At 60.6% G+C, this 14721-nt stretch overlaps 1 protein-coding gene across 6 annotated transcripts in view; it reads right to left on the bottom strand.

Annotated features, from left to right (window-relative positions):
* Positions 1 to 645: 645 nt before the first annotated feature.
* TOM1L2 (target of myb1 like 2 membrane trafficking protein) overlaps positions 646 to 14721 on the bottom strand; it is a 72620-nt gene continuing 58544 nt past the window's right edge. Inside the window, exons 9-16 of one of the 6 annotated variants that reach the window (XM_043472680.1) lie at positions 14587 to 14635; positions 14251 to 14374; positions 13523 to 13643; positions 12535 to 12610; positions 10453 to 10515; positions 6028 to 6087; positions 4523 to 4559; positions 646 to 3951 (exon numbers count right to left, since the gene is read on the bottom strand). In XM_043472680.1, coding sequence (XP_043328615.1) covers positions 3803 to 3951; positions 4523 to 4559; positions 6028 to 6087; positions 10453 to 10515; positions 12535 to 12610; positions 13523 to 13643; positions 14251 to 14374; positions 14587 to 14635 — 679 coding nt within the window. In that variant the 3' untranslated portion in view covers positions 646 to 3802. Of the gene's footprint in view, positions 3952 to 4522; positions 4560 to 6027; positions 6088 to 10452; positions 10519 to 12534; positions 12611 to 13522; positions 13644 to 14250; positions 14375 to 14586; positions 14636 to 14721 lie in introns of all 6 variants that reach the window. The other 5 variants (XM_043472669.1, XM_043472695.1, XM_043472689.1 and 2 more) reach the window with 5 other exon arrangements.

Raw genomic sequence — 14721 nt, forward strand, 5'->3', positions numbered from 1 at the left:
GAAGAATTAATGCTTTTGAACTGTGGTGTTGAAGACTCTTGAGAGTCCCTTGGACGGTAAGGAGATCAAACCAGTCAATCCTTTAGGATATCAGTCCTGAATATTCATTGGAAGGACTGATGCTGAAGCTGAAGCTCCAATACTTCGGCCATCTGATGCGAAGAACTGACTCATTGGAAAAGACCCTGATGCTGGGCAAGATTGAAGGAGGGAGAAGGGGACAACAGAGGATGAGATGGTTGGATGGCATCACTGACTCTATGGACATGAGTTTGAGTAAGCTCTGGGAGTTGGTGATGGACAGGGAGGCCTGGCGTGCTGCAGTCCATTGGCTCACAAAGCGTCGGACACAACTGAGTGACTGAACTGAACTGAACAGGGACACAGAGCAGGCCTCTTTCGGGCCCACAGCACTTTTCACAGGGGGACACACTTTCCATCCACAGAGCCTGGGGCCCTCACACTCTGGAGGCTGCTCCCAGACTCCCTTTGCATAGGGCATTGGTCTCATTCCGACTGCTACCCCCAAGCGGAGGGAATGGGACAAGCTTCCCTGGCAGCACGGAGGCTCACGCTGCCTCTGCTTAGACAAAGCTGGAGGTCAGCTCTGGCAGGCCCGACGAAACAGAGATTGCACAGCAGCAGTCTGTTTGTTTGTTTATTGTGGAGTATTTTACATGCAAGATCCCAAACTAGACAGACGTATCTAGGAGAGCTCGTGGGTAGACGGACGCTCTGGTGTCACTGACCCACCCTCCAGTCCTGCTCTGCCGGCAGAGACAGACAGTGACAGACCGCTAGGCTGGGGGACGCCGACAACAAACCTGAGAACCCTCACAAATCAAGTGCAAACTCGAGGGAATAAATATTCACCCCCTTTCCTCCAGGAGCACCTGGAGAGATGCCATGAGCCTTCTGAGTTGACAGCTGTTCTCAGGGCACCCCAGGGACAGGAAGGGCTGAAGTTGGGCATGGGAGAGGCGGGGGCCTCAGGGTGTCTTCTGAGTGGTGAAGCTGGCTATGCCCACGTTGGGGACAGGGGAGGGGGCCCGGGCCTGGGGGCTGCCAGTACAAAAGGCTCAACTGTCCTCCACGGGCTTTCTTCCTCACTGGCCCACAGCCCCCTGAACCCTCCGGAAGGCTGGGTTGGACTGAGTTAGAAGCGTGCGGAGGCCAAGTGGGGCTGTGGTGGCAGGAAGGAACAGGAGGAGCTGGAGTCTGGGCACCTGCTGCCCCAGGTCCTCACCCGCCCCACCTCCCCAGGCTCCCTTCTCTGGACCCCGGTAGAGAGGGGAAGGGCAGGGCGCCGAGGCGGGATCCAAGGCAGAGAGCACAGGTGATCACACTGAAGGGCTGACAGACAGACGGGAGGACAGACAGCAGACGGCCCCCTTGCCCTCTGGCCTGGCCAGTGAAGAGTCACTGCAGCTCTGAGGCCATTGTCCTTATGCACACAGATAAGCCAGTCGGTCACATTCCCCTGGGGGTCCTGGGCAGGGGCCGCTCTGGGGCAGGCGGGCCAAAGGCCCACCAGTGCCTGGTCACATGAACTCAGTGCTTTTTACTGCTGCCCACTGGTCAGAGAGGCAGGAGAAAGGAGTTAGTTTTCACATCTCAGCACACAACACAGAAAAGGTTAAACACATCCCCAAGAAAATATTTTGACAAAATAAATATTTTAACCTATAATAAGGTATAATTAGTGCTTATAAGGAATCCCAGCAATAATTTAGTGTAATTACATACTGGATCTGCGGTCTCTAACACTGGCCGAGGCTGGTGGCTCGGAGGGTCTCACTCTGCTGGGCAGAAGGCTCTGGCCAGGGTTCCCTCCTGGGAGAGCAGCCCAAGAGCCAAGCCTCCCAGACAGAAGGGAACCAGTGAGATGGGCCTGGGCACCTGGGGCCTCAGGACGGGAAGGGTGAGCAGCACCCGTCCCAGGCACCTGCTTCCTGGGCGTGGTGGGGGCAGGTGGGGCAGGCTGCTGTGACCTGATAGGCAAGCGGAGGGGCAGCTCCAGCCAGGACGGCTGGTGAGGCCCCCACCACTCACCACCCTAGCGGCTTGGCCTCTCTAGACTGGGCCTGGCTGAGCAGCTGGAGCTGGGGGACGGCTTTGTGGGGTCTCCCTGGGGGCAGGCACATGCCCCTGCCACACCGTCCACCCAGGAACTCCCGGGAGGCCGGTTCCTCCCTCAGCAGATGCTGGGCCCGGCTGCTCTGACTCCCGAAGGACTGACTGACCCCCAGAGGCCCAATGTCCCCCCTGGGCTGGCAAGGCAGGCTCCACCCCCACAGAGACACACCCCCAGGCTACACTAGAGGCCTGGGGATACCAGCTGGAGTGGCCAGGCACAAGCAGGCCACCTTGCCCTGCAGCTCATCAGCTGGCTTTGGACGGTTCAGCATCCAAGGCTAACTGAGGGTGGGACCGGGCAGGGGGTAGGCGCAGTGTGGGGGCCCGGCCGGGCAGGGTGCAGCAGGCTGACCCAGCTACATGGAGGGGCATCCTCCAAGGAGCTGGGGTGTGAGGTGCCAGTAGGACCCCAGGCCTCCCCTGTGGAGGGAGCTGCGGGAGGGCCAGGCCAGGTGTGGGTCCCCCAATGGCACCTCAGTCTCCACACCTGCTCCTGCTGGCGCCCCCCCACAGCCCCCAACCCCACCCTGAATGCTCCCAGGAGACCCCAGCTTTGCCCTGATGCCAGGGAGCGCCTGCTAGAGCTCTGAGCGGGGCTAGGGCTCCCGGGCCGGCGAGAAGCTGCGGGCATAGCCCGTGTGCCCTTCTGGGCACAGGGCAGCTCAGGCTAGACCAGGCTGGGGCCAAGTGAGGACCCAGGAAGGAGTGGGGCTCGCCAGCCGCCCCCACCTTCTGAGGTGGGCTGTGAGGTGAGGCTTCAGGACAGTCTGTGGGGGAGGCTGAGACCCCGCCCAGGAGGAGCACAGGGGCCTTGGAGCTGTGCCGGCCGCTGGGTCACTGGGATCTCACTCAGGGTCAAAACCGCTTGCTGCTGTGGGCCCTGGAGGTGGAGGCAGAGGCTACCCTGGGCCGAGCCGAATGAAGCACATTCTGAAATGCACCTAGCTTTCCCGGGCCAGCCAGAGCCAGCCCTCACTGTGCAGGTCCCTCCACAGATGGAGCGGCATTCATGGGGGCAGCGAGGCCACCGCCATGTTACCTCTACCTCATGGGCCCGTGGCAGACCCCTTGGTCCCAGCTCGGCAGTGGGCCTGGGCTAGCAGTGGAGAGTGAAGAGGGTCAAGCAGGTGGTAGATGAGAGATGCCACCCGCGGGCACCACAGAGCCTACTGAAGTGCTGACGCTTGTCAGGGAGTGGCAGTGGGGAGTGAGACCAAGCCTGCGGCTGCAGACCTGCCCTTTCTGGGACCAAGGAGGGCACAGGAGGGCAGGAGAGGCCTGCTGAGCTGGGCATGGGGCTGGGGTCTGAGCCCCTTCTCTGTGGGCAAGTGACCAGAGGAACTGCTCGGGAACAGCCCCAAAGGGCTGGCCCTGCCTGGGGCTGGGCCAGTCACCAGCTCTTCCTGGAGGAAACAGGCAGAGGGAGCAGGAGGGCAGAGGCTGAGGGGCTGCAGCTGCAGTGACACTGTCCCACCTCCCAAAGAGAAGGTGGCTAAAGCTGGGCCCAACGAGTGAGAGGCCTGGGAGCAAACACAGTGGTGTTTCCATGGAGACAGAGCAGCGCAGGACCAAGTGGGTGCGGTGGATGGGAGGAGTGGCCAGAGCCTGGGTGGACTGGGGGCGAGAGGAGACCTGCCATGGGGGGGGGCCCAACCATAGGGACAGCTCACAGGGCAAAGAGGGCATCCTCTGACCGCTCCGGCTTCTTCCGGCCTGAGGGATTCGAGGCTGGGGCCGGAGCGTCCGCTGGGGGAGAGGGGAGGTTGGGAACCATTTCAGCAGCTTTGGCCCTTTCTTCAAGGAATTTATCGAACTCTGAAACACAGAACAAGGCCCGGCAGTGATGGGTACGGGCTCAGCTGCCACGCACAATCCCACAGGCGAGGGCCCCTTTCCTCCTCTGACACCACCAGGGCAGGCAGGAAGCTCAGCCACAACCCAGGGTGGGTAAGGGAAGCGGGCAGTCATGACTCCTGCCCCACCACTGACTGGAAAAGCCCCTTGGTGCTTTTCCATGGTCCAGATCGGCATTGGTGGCAAGGCAGGGAGAGCTGGAGGGGCAACTTCCTCCTTGACCTTGGCAGGGACGCCACCCTGGCAGGGCTCAGGGCCTACAGAGGGCCCCAGACCGGCACCCCCTGTGCTGACTGCATGGCATGTGTTTTGTCTCGGCGGCAATGACCATTAGGGGGTGGGGGGCAGACCAGTCAGGAGTGCCGGTCTGGGGTCCCGTGGACCTGGGATGGCTGAGTGTGCCTACCGGCACCTCCCACGTCAGCAGGTGACCTGGATGGATAGAGTCCAGGAACAGGGAGGCGCCAGGGCGGCAAGGAGGCTCTCAGAGCCTGGGAAGGGCACAGCCACAGTGGGTCAGAGGCAGGCCTACCTTCGCTTGTGACGCCCTCCTCCAAGTCATCGCCCTTCTGTGGGAGAGCGGAGAGAGGACGTTAGTGCTGTCCCGTGGCCACTCCCGCCTGCGGCCCACCCCCCAGGGCAACACCCAATGACATTTCCTACTTCCCATCCTGAATTCTGCAAGAGCAGAATGCTGCTCTCATCTTATAGGAGAAAGAGAAACTTTTGTTCTTAAAAAGTAAAAACAAAAAGCTGAGGAGGCTCTAGGTCCTCCAGAAAGGTCAGAAAGAAAAAACTGAACTGTGCAGCTCCTTCCCTGCTGAAACTCGGGGCAGGACCGCAGAAGAGCCGGGGGAGGCCAGGCTCTGGGCGCCCCTCCACTCCACGGACCTTGGCGGGCAGCTGCATGGCACTGGGTGGTCAAGGCCACGCCAGCAGCTGGAACCGCGTGAGGCCTGGAGACATAGGGGCTTGACCCCAAGGTGCCCCGGCAGGGGGTTGGCTGGGCCCCAGCCTCCTAGGAGCAGTGCCAGTCTCTTCCCATGCCCCGATTCGGACACTGAGGATGCTCTGGGCGGTCAGTTCTGTTTGGGGGATGTGGGGGCCACTGGGCCCTGCACAGACAGTGATGGGCGGTGGACATGGCCCCGTCCTCCTTCCTGCCTCCGCCCCTGCTCTGCCCTCGAGTGTGGGTCCCCCTTGTAAGGTGAGGTGGGCCAGGTGTGCCTGCCTGCTCTGTGACAGCAGCTATTTCTCTCCAGGCGTTCTGTCAGGAAGGACCTAATGGGCGCCTCTTCCTCCCCTGGCATGGCCCGCAGGCAGCGGCTTGCGGGGCAGAGTGTCTCTGGAAAGCCTGTCTCTGGGGTTGGGTGGGTGGTGTGCTGGCCCGGAGCAGCAGGAGGTCCTCCTAAGGTCTGCCGTCCCAGTGGGGGGCCTGACAGGAGGTGACAAGAAACAGGAGATGAGGTGTCCCCAGGTCAGGGCAACAGTTCCTTCAGCCATGACGTGGGCAAGCACCCCTTTCCAGGGTGCATTTTTTTAACATCCCCTCAGGGGGTGACAGTGCTTGGCGGGGGGCCGGGGTGGGGTGGGGACCAGCCAGCGCAGCCTCCCATCTCAGAACCTGCTGCCATGGGGAGATGTATGACATCCTAACCTCCCTGCCCATCTCTGGGGACAAAGACAGTGGCCTCTGGGGCCAGTAAAGCCAAGATGCCAGGCTACACTGGGGAAGAGTGATGACAGTGATGGAAAAATAAACACCCACTCACAACTGTGAAAATTTCACAATTAAAAGAAAAAAATGAAAACCAAAAAAAATTAAAATTAAAAAACGCACAAAAACCAAAAGAATCCAAGAGCACACACCTGGAATCGCAGAGTGACTGGGAAAAGTCAGGGTGCGTCTTGGAGGCGCCTGCCCAGCCTCCCTCCTCCACTCCCCAGGGAGCAGCCCCTGGGGCCCCCAGGCCAGCCCCAAGGGGCCCCGGCCTGGGCCTCGCCACTCCCCACCAAGACAGAAACGTGGAGTCTCACCAGGTCGGTCCTGAGCCACACCTCAATGTCGTCCATGACCGAGGGCTGCACCACGGGGATCTGCGGAGGCGGCAGGCAGCGGCCAGGCAGCCCCCAGCCAGGCAGGGAGACAGAACAGCGGACACGTCAGTGCAGGCAGCCCAAGGCAACCAAAGGCGCACAGAGCGGACACGTGGGGCAGGCGGGCAGCAGCCGAGGGAGGCGGCAGGGAGGAAGGCAGCGACTCTAAGAAGCGGGGCGGCGGCCGGGTGGGCGCGGGGAGGAGGCACAGTACGCGTTCTTCAGTGGATAACTTTTTGACTAGTGTGTCCGCCCTTGGTCCCAGGGCCCAGGCAGGACGGGGAGGCCGCACGGCAGCCCATGGCCCAGGGCAGTGCAGGGCACGGGGTTGGCAGGGGTATAGGCTCTGCTCACTGAAAGGATCCTGAAATGCGTCCCGGGGCATTTCCGCGTGGGGAGGGCACCCAGGCCTAGGGGTGGCCTGGCCCACAGCAGCCCAGCACATTCCTCCACCAGCAGACACAGGCAAAAGCAAGCATTCTGATGACCAGAGGGGCCGTGGGCTGTGGTCATCTGTGTGTCTCTTTAGTGGGAAACCCGCGAAGCAGCCGGAATGCAGCAGCCTCCTCTCACTCCACCCTCCCCTCCCAGCCTTCAGCACTGCCTGTGGACCCCCTCCCCCTGCCCATCAAAGGGAAAAGGGCACCTGAGAGCAGGGGAGGGGGCGGGGGAGCAGGGGAGGGGGCCGGGGTCCTGAGAGAAGGAGGGCGCCCAACCATCGCCTGGGCCTTGTCCACGCTGGGGCTGCCTGTGCCAAGGGCCCGAAAATCTATTTGGCTGGAAATGGTGAAGCTGCTGGCAGATGTCATAAGATAGTAATGTGATAAGAAGTAAGAGTAACTTTTAACCTCCCTGAAGTCACGCTAATGAAATGTTGGCTCCCTGCCTACAGAAATGGGTAGACGGCCCTTGATTGAAGTGACCTGTGTCCTCACCTAGGCTGGACCACAAAGTACCTCTTGGGACTCACTCGCAAGCCCACTGTTTCTAGAAAACTCTCCAGCACTGTGTCTGCAGCTGGGTTCACCCCAGGGCCACACAGCCAGGCCCCCAGACCCCATATCTGGCCTCCACAGGCGTTTCAGAAAGGTGCAGGCCAACCTCCACCAGATTATTTGTATTTATTCGACCTGCTGGGGCCTTACGAATGCTGGAATGAAAAACCACCCTTTGGAGAAGGAAATGGCAACCCACTCCAGTATCCTTGCCTGGAAAATCTCATGGACACAGGAGCCTGGTAGGCTGGAGTCCATGGGGTCGCAGAGAGTCGGGCAAAAAAAGAAAAAAGAAAAAAAAAAACAAAAAACCACCCTGAAATGACCATGGGGCTGAGGGACATGTGGTCCTTGCTCTGCAGGGTGGGCCGCTGTGGGCACTGGCAGCACCTGAGGCCCCTTCCCGTCCCAGCGAGCGGAGCAGGGGCACCCGGGGCACGACCTGCTGGGTTCATGCTTGCCGGCAGGGTTTCCGCCCAACACGGTCTCATGACAGGAGATGCCAGTTTTCGTTACTGTGATTCTTCTAAGCTGGCATGCCGGCCTCGGGGAGGACGCCTGCCACCTGCCAAATTCCCAGAACTCAGTATGGAGAGTCAGCACATCTCCAGGGAGAAACCGGCAACTCCAGCTGCCAGAGCAGGGAGTCCCTGAAGCCCACCAGCCTCAGCCTGCCCAGGTCGAGCAGAGAGACTCCTCAGGTTGCAAAGCTTGAAAAAAGCCGCTAAAGGGGCCATGGGCTTTAAGCCTTCGTTATGTTCAGAATGATCCCCTGGGGTCAGGGATCATGCTCCTGTTTCCCCCTCTGGACCGATCTTGAGAGCCAGCATGCTCAGAAGATAAACACTGACCTGTGAGAGGCTCCTCACCCCTCGAGCAGAGGCAGCTCTCCCCTCCCCTGGGTGGCCTTGCCCCTCTCCAGGAGCTCCCTGCCTCTGGGCCCCGGCCTCATCTGTGAAATGGGGCGACAGCTTCCACCACTCACCGCCGTGGAGCCCTTCACTTCGGGCTGCGCGTTCTAACTCAGAAACCCAGGGCCTGGAGCCCTGGGCCTGACCCCTGACTGAGAGGTATGGAGTAGGTCAGGTGTGGGTGGCAGGACAGCTCACATGACCTTGGGATGGGCTGCGCTGCCTGGCTGGATGCAGCGCCTGGGCTCACAAGCCACCCACCACGTGGTCGATGTGGGAGCACTGCGCCAGGGCAAGGTTTCTGTGACAACCAGGCGTGTCAGACACGCTGGACACTCAGCTGCCCTGCGAACAGCCCCAGCCGTGGGCACATCCCCAGGCCCGAGGAATCTCAGTGTTGTCACCCTGAGCGACCTGGGCTCTGACGTGGTCTGCAGGGAGCACCTCCTGGGCAAGGGGGCTGTGGAGCGTAAGGTGGAGGAAGGAGATGGAAAGGAGAGAGAAATAAAGGCACCTCTCATGTGGGGACTCCGACGAGGATCTGCACCCGGACTCCCTCACCCAGGATAGCTAGATGGGCTATCCTCAGCCCTGATCTGCACTGGCTGCTGGCTGGTGAGCGGCTCTCTCACTGGCTGGCTCACTCACCAGCCCAGGAGGGAGGGGGCTGCCACCAGCTCAGCCATTGCCAGGCGCCCTCAGCTGCATCTGGGGGCTGCGGGTCTGCACAGGGAGCCCTGCCTCCACCCCAAACCTGGAGCAGACTCTAACCTACTGCGGTTCCTGCTGTGCTTCCCTGGCTTCCCCCCCACCCCCACCCCGCCATGTGCCCTCTGACCAAAGCTCGGAGAGGCAGGAGGACGCTGAAGCCGGATGGGGCACCTACACTGCCCCCTACCCCGCTGGGCAAGCTGCACCAGAAGGTTCTCAGGGCCTCTCCTCCCCACAGGGAAACCTGCGCTGTTTCCAATGAGGCCAGAGCCAGTGGTGCGCTCAAGGGTGATATCCAGGGGCTGTGGACCCTCCTGATAGCCCGCCCTCCACCTCCTCACCACCATCTATAAGTCCTTGGTCTCACTCAATAGTACAAAAAGTTTCCAAGCAAAGAATTTGTACTCCAGCAGTTTGGAAAGACTTGGGTTTCTACGCTATGGGAAATAAGGCAAAGCAATTAATATACATTGTTTTTAAAAAAAGAAACACACTGCAATCAGACAGGTGAGATGCCGGGTTAGTTGTTAGCTGGGCTTATTTCTGAAGTCAAAGCCTGGAGCTCTAGGTGGGGCCGGGCAGGGGCGGCGCCACCACTGGCTGCCGAGCCACACCATGTGTTGTGGGCAGTATCCTCTTTTGCAGGGTTAACAGGTCCAAGGACACACGATGGATCTTCCCAATTTGGACAATGGAGGGAACATGCTCTAAGGAGTCCTGCTCTAAGGCCATTCACACGTGTGGGGTGGAGCCCCAGCCTGCCCCAAAGAAGCAGACGAGGGCCTGGCTAGCCTGTCTCTCTAAGGTTGGTCCTGGGCCTGGGGCAGCAAGCAGGGCTGTGGAGGAGTGGGCGATGACCCCGAGTGTGGCTGGGCCCAGTCACCGGCTCCAAGCTGGATGGGCAGACACTCTGGCCCGGGCTGTGGTGGCCCTGCCACACCTGGCTCTGCCAGGAGGCCCTGTGCCACTCACAGGCCCAGGCATGCTGGCCCAGCCTGAACAGCCCTCCACTGGCCCGTCCTGGCCCGGGCTCCAGGGGTCAGTCCTGCTTCCTCCTGGAGTGTCCAGCGTCTCCCGCTCTGGCCCCATGACACACAGACCTCTGGTTTCCGTGGCAGAGGCAGGTAGCCAGGTGGTGGCTCTGTGAGAGGTGAGCTGCTCTCTGCCCGGCAGGCAGGTTGGAGTGGGCGACCCCTCTGTGCACAGACTCAGGCCACTTGATCACGAGGCAGGAGGGACCCTCCCAGGCTTTGGTCTCAGACGCCCTACTTCCCAGGGCTGATTGTGTGTGTGATCCCAGTGCTCCCACACCAGACTCCTCTCATTCTGTTCCTGTTGTGTCTGTGTATCTTCAGGGGCCGCAGACCCTTCTGGGGAACACAGTGGGCACAGACCCCACCAGCCGAGGCCGGCCACGTTCACAGCAGCCCCCCCCCCTCCCTGCCACCCCCAGGCAGAGGCCACAGGACTCGTGCTCATCCTGCAAAGTGAATACTGCCCAGAGCTCCAGAGACAATGAAGGGGGAAGGGCCCTCCCCTCACTCCTGCAAACGCCCGAGCTCAGCAGAAAACCAGAGCTGTGTTTCTGGGGCTGGAAGTCTGTGGTTTAAGGAGACAGACAGGAGGGGGAGACTGGGCACCCACTGGGGTGGGGGGTGGCCCTGGACTGTCCGACTCACAGGGGCTCAGCAGGCGACAGAGGGAAGTGCTGGGGAGACAGGGGGTCAGCGCGGTTGGTGACCGCTCACCATTCCTTGGGCTATGAGCCAGCTGTCTATGGGCTCCAGGGCAGAGTCCCCACCTTTACCTCTCTTCTGGGTTGAGGACAGAAACGTCCCAGAAAGGAAAGTCACAGCAAGACCCGTGGTAAAGAAGGCAAGAGCCGGTGTCATGGAAACAGAGAAGCTAAGTCACCGAGGAGCTGTACCCAGCACCCCACCCCCTCCCAAACACCCCTGCATAAAAGAAGGAATTAAGTACAGGGGATCCCAACAGGGCAGGGCACACTCAAGCCCTGTCCCCACCCTGGGAAACCTCTTGAGGCCAGCGGAGATGCCTCCCTGCCTGGGACTCTTGGGGTCACCAAGGGGCGACGTCACAGAAGTAGCTGTGGCATAATCATTTCTATTTTTTTTCATTTATGCTTTTTTTCCTCTTTTTCCCCTTTCAGTTACCTGTGTGTTCCTTTTCCAACTCTTAATGTGAATGCTGAATTTGGGGATACTGCCTTTTTACATAGTAAAAGAATTTAAAGCTAAGATTCCTGATTTGGATGTACTGTGGAGGTGCGGTTACACACTTTTTCCCTTTTTATTGTGTTCTTAATTTCACCCTTGGCCCAGTTTTCATTTTCAGGTCAGCACTGTTTAGGATATGAACAACAAAACCTGAAGTACAGGCCTGAAGACACATGTAAGTGTGTGTGTGCACAGACACACCCATGGACACAGACATACAGACACACACAGAGACAGGGATACGCACACACAGACACACAAACTCACAGACACACAGACATGGACATGCACAGACAGGCATATGCCCCCCACAGCCGCACATACACACACACACACATATACACACTGCCCTGCCCACAGGACCCCTACTCCCGCGTCCCCCATTGAGCAGGACACATGGGGAGCAGCCTGTCTTCCGCAGGTGGAGATGCTGACAAGAGGGAGGCGGCCAGGCCAGGCACCCGCCCGCCCAGGGTGAAGGGTGAGAAGCTGGCCACGTTCCTGAGCTTGAGTCTCAGGCACTGGCATTGGGGCACACCTGGGCCAGGTGGGGCAGGCCTGAAGGCAGAGAGGGAAGTTGACCAGGCCAGTTTGGCTGGGGGGGCCAGGGGAGGGGCCTCACCGGCCCCCTGGTGCCCTGAGTTAGGGGGAGGCGCCCTCAGCAACAGGAGACCCTGGACCATGACCACCAGAGCACGGAGCAGAGCCAGCCGGCCTCAGGGGTCTGAGGGGGCGGGGCACCGAGAGCCACAGTCGAGCTGGCTCTCCGGTTCCCCCTAGTGGCCGGTGAGGAGAGATGCACGACTCTCTCCAAGCTGCCTAAACCAGAAGGGACCAGGGGAGCAGCTTTCCTGCAGACAGCAGGCCACAGCACTGCCACCTGCTCGGGCCACCTGGACAGAGGCTGCGGGAGGCCAGGGGCTGATGCTGAGGAAGCACTGCCCCTTGCTAGACCAGGACAGGGGTGGGTAGCTGTTCTAGAGCTACGGTCCACCCCACATGCATTCATTCACTCACAGCCACACGTTTCTCAGGTAGGCAGAAAGAGCCATTGCGGCATCTGGGGCCCCAACAACCCGACCTCCACCCTCAGCGCTGCCCATCCCCCTGCAGCCCAGCTCCCCAGCCAGCCCAGAACACAAACCCCCTTCTGATGGAACAGGTGGGTGGACCTGCGGGACCTCCTGTCCCTTCCGTGAGGGTCTTACCTATTGGGCTGCTGCCCAGCCCAAGGCACTACAACCTCTGGAGACAGACCTTCCCTGACCACAGGAGCCCTGGAGCCCAGAGCCACCTCGGGGGGCACAGCAGGGCTCCCAGTCAGACCTCTTGGGGTGCAGCCCTGCCCACTGCCCACTCTCGGGCTGCCCTCGCAGTCCCCACCTCTCGGGGCCTGTCTTCTCCTGGAAAAGCTGACACTGGGGTCTCCCACAAGGTGGGGGGACTCAGCGAGCTGAAGTGGCTCACCCAGGTCTGCCCTCTGGTCTGCCCCCACTGCCATCAGCTTTGCCTAACTCTCTAGCCACCTTCACCACCCACCCCACCCCATCCCCGGCCTTCCCTCCAGGCAAAAAAGCAGGGTTCCAGACCTACCACTTCGGAGCTCTGTTTACGACCATCAACTGCCGAAGCAGGTACTCCGACGGCCTGGGGGTCCTCGTAGGCAGGCCTGGGGACAAAGGAGCACAAACGGGGTAGTCATGGGGATGGACGGGGGTAGACTGGCCATCCACTCTGGCCATAGTACCTTCCTCACGAGTGCTTGGCAGCCTTGATATTTAGGCCGGGGTCTGAAGGCAGCTGAAGCCAGGGGGTCCAGCTGCTCACTCCCTCTGCACCTCAGTGTCCCCCTTTCAAGTAACAATATGAGGTGTCTCCAAGTAACAATATGAGGTATCTCTAAGGCTCAAGGACAGGGTGCTGCGAGGGAGCGGCCATACAAAGCAGAGCAGCGATCTTGGGGGGCATCTGACAAGTGAGGGGGGTCTCCCGGTCTAGGGTCAGGGTCTGTCACGCATTGTGCGGCTGTCTCTTCTACTCCCCGACTTCTTGTGCTGAAGTGGGGCCTGGGGCCCTGCTCAACCTGCTGAGCCCTGAGCACAGACCCAGAGATCTGGATGCATCAAGATGCTGGGCCCTGGAAGGTGGATCAAGGCTGAACAGAAGGCTCCCAGTAGCAGATACAGGGGGCTGTGTGTTTTGGAATCAACTCCCACAATTCCAGTTGGCTCATCGTGGCCAGAGTCGCTGTCAGGGAAGCCACTGCCCACACCCCCGGGGAGAGGAACCAACTTGCTGCCTGCCTGCCACACCCTCTTGCCCACGTCGCACCCCCCACCCCACAGGTGGTTCCTGCAACCACAGTGACGAGTAGGGGTAGCAGCAGAGCCCAGACTTGGACAGACTGACACGGCCTGGATGCCGACCTCACTCAGCATGGGTGTTTCCGGCCAGGTTCCAGCAGCCAGAGTGTGAAGTCCTGGCCCCAGCGAATTAAAGGCCCCGCTGTGCTGGCCATTGGGGCCAGGCCAGGGTCAGCCCCCCCAGTGTCCCCAGAGCCACCAAAAGGGCCCCCGCGTACGGGTTGCGCTGCTGCTCAGCCGAGGCACTCCCTCTGGTCTGGGCGAACACGTCGAAGCTATCCCGGGGCTGGCACTGCTGCAGTGAGCTCAGGGTACCGCTGACACTCTCTGTACCCAGGTCTGCATACAGAACACAGCACAGGTGACCACAGATGTGGGCCTGACCTCAGGAAGGACCGCCCCCCCTCCCCAATGGACTGCCCCTGGTGGGTGGAAGTCCTGGGGGGCAGAAAGGTAGAGAACAGCCACAGCCCCCCACGCTGCTCCAAGACAAGGGCAAGCAGTGAGCAGGCGGGCCTTGCAGGGCACACCAGGAGCCAGTCACAGCGGCATGGACCAGGGTCCCTTATGTGACAAATGTTACATAGGTGCCCACAGGTCACCAGTCAGTTGCCGACCCTTCCAGGCCTGGCGTGGCCTCAGCAGCCTTCAGGGCTGCAGGTCCAGCACCTGAGGAGCTGACACCGGTTTACCGCCCTGGCCCAGCTGACACTGAGAAGGAGATAACTTGGGCCACACAGGACGTCTGCGTGCAACACAGAAGCCACCTGTCCTCAGCCTCCAGTTCCTTGGACCGCCACCCCCCACTCCAGGTTTCCAACAAGTTCAAACTCTTAAACTTAGGGAGAAGCCTTGAGCTGAAGCTGGCACAGCAGGACCCGGCCCACGCTGCCCCATGGACCCCCCCACCAAGGCCAGGAGGTGGGGGGAGGCCTGGGACACTCACCCAAGCCAGCGAGCTGGGAAGAGAGAGAAGATGGGGGTGCTGTGCTCCCCACAGTTGGGCTCACCACGGCTGGAGACCCCGGGCCCAGGTCTATGAGGTTGTCCTCTGTCACTTCACTCAGCACCTGCCAGGCAGGAGACGTGCTGGTCCAGAGGGGAAAGCCCACAAGATCCCAGGGTTTCCCTGCAGCCACCCGCCAGGGATGTGCCCCCAGCCTCCCCCTCAGAGCTTGCTCTTCCATCACCCTAATATTTCAACCACAGTTAGGAAAACCAGAGGTAAGGTCAAATCCAGGCCAGTCTCCTGGCCCCCAGGCAGTTGAGAAGGAACACTCACCCCATTAGTGGCATTTTGAGCCGATCGGCCTGACCTGTATCGTTCGAACCTAAGGGGGAAGGGAAAGTGGAGTAAGGAGGGTGCGGGGAGGTGGAGCTGTGGTGCTCGCGGGCCCACAGGCCAGTAGAGACCCAG

Source organism: Cervus canadensis, chromosome 1 (genome assembly GCF_019320065.1).
Source record: "Cervus canadensis isolate Bull #8, Minnesota chromosome 1, ASM1932006v1, whole genome shotgun sequence".
Taxonomy (NCBI): Eukaryota; Metazoa; Chordata; class Mammalia; order Artiodactyla; family Cervidae; genus Cervus; species Cervus canadensis.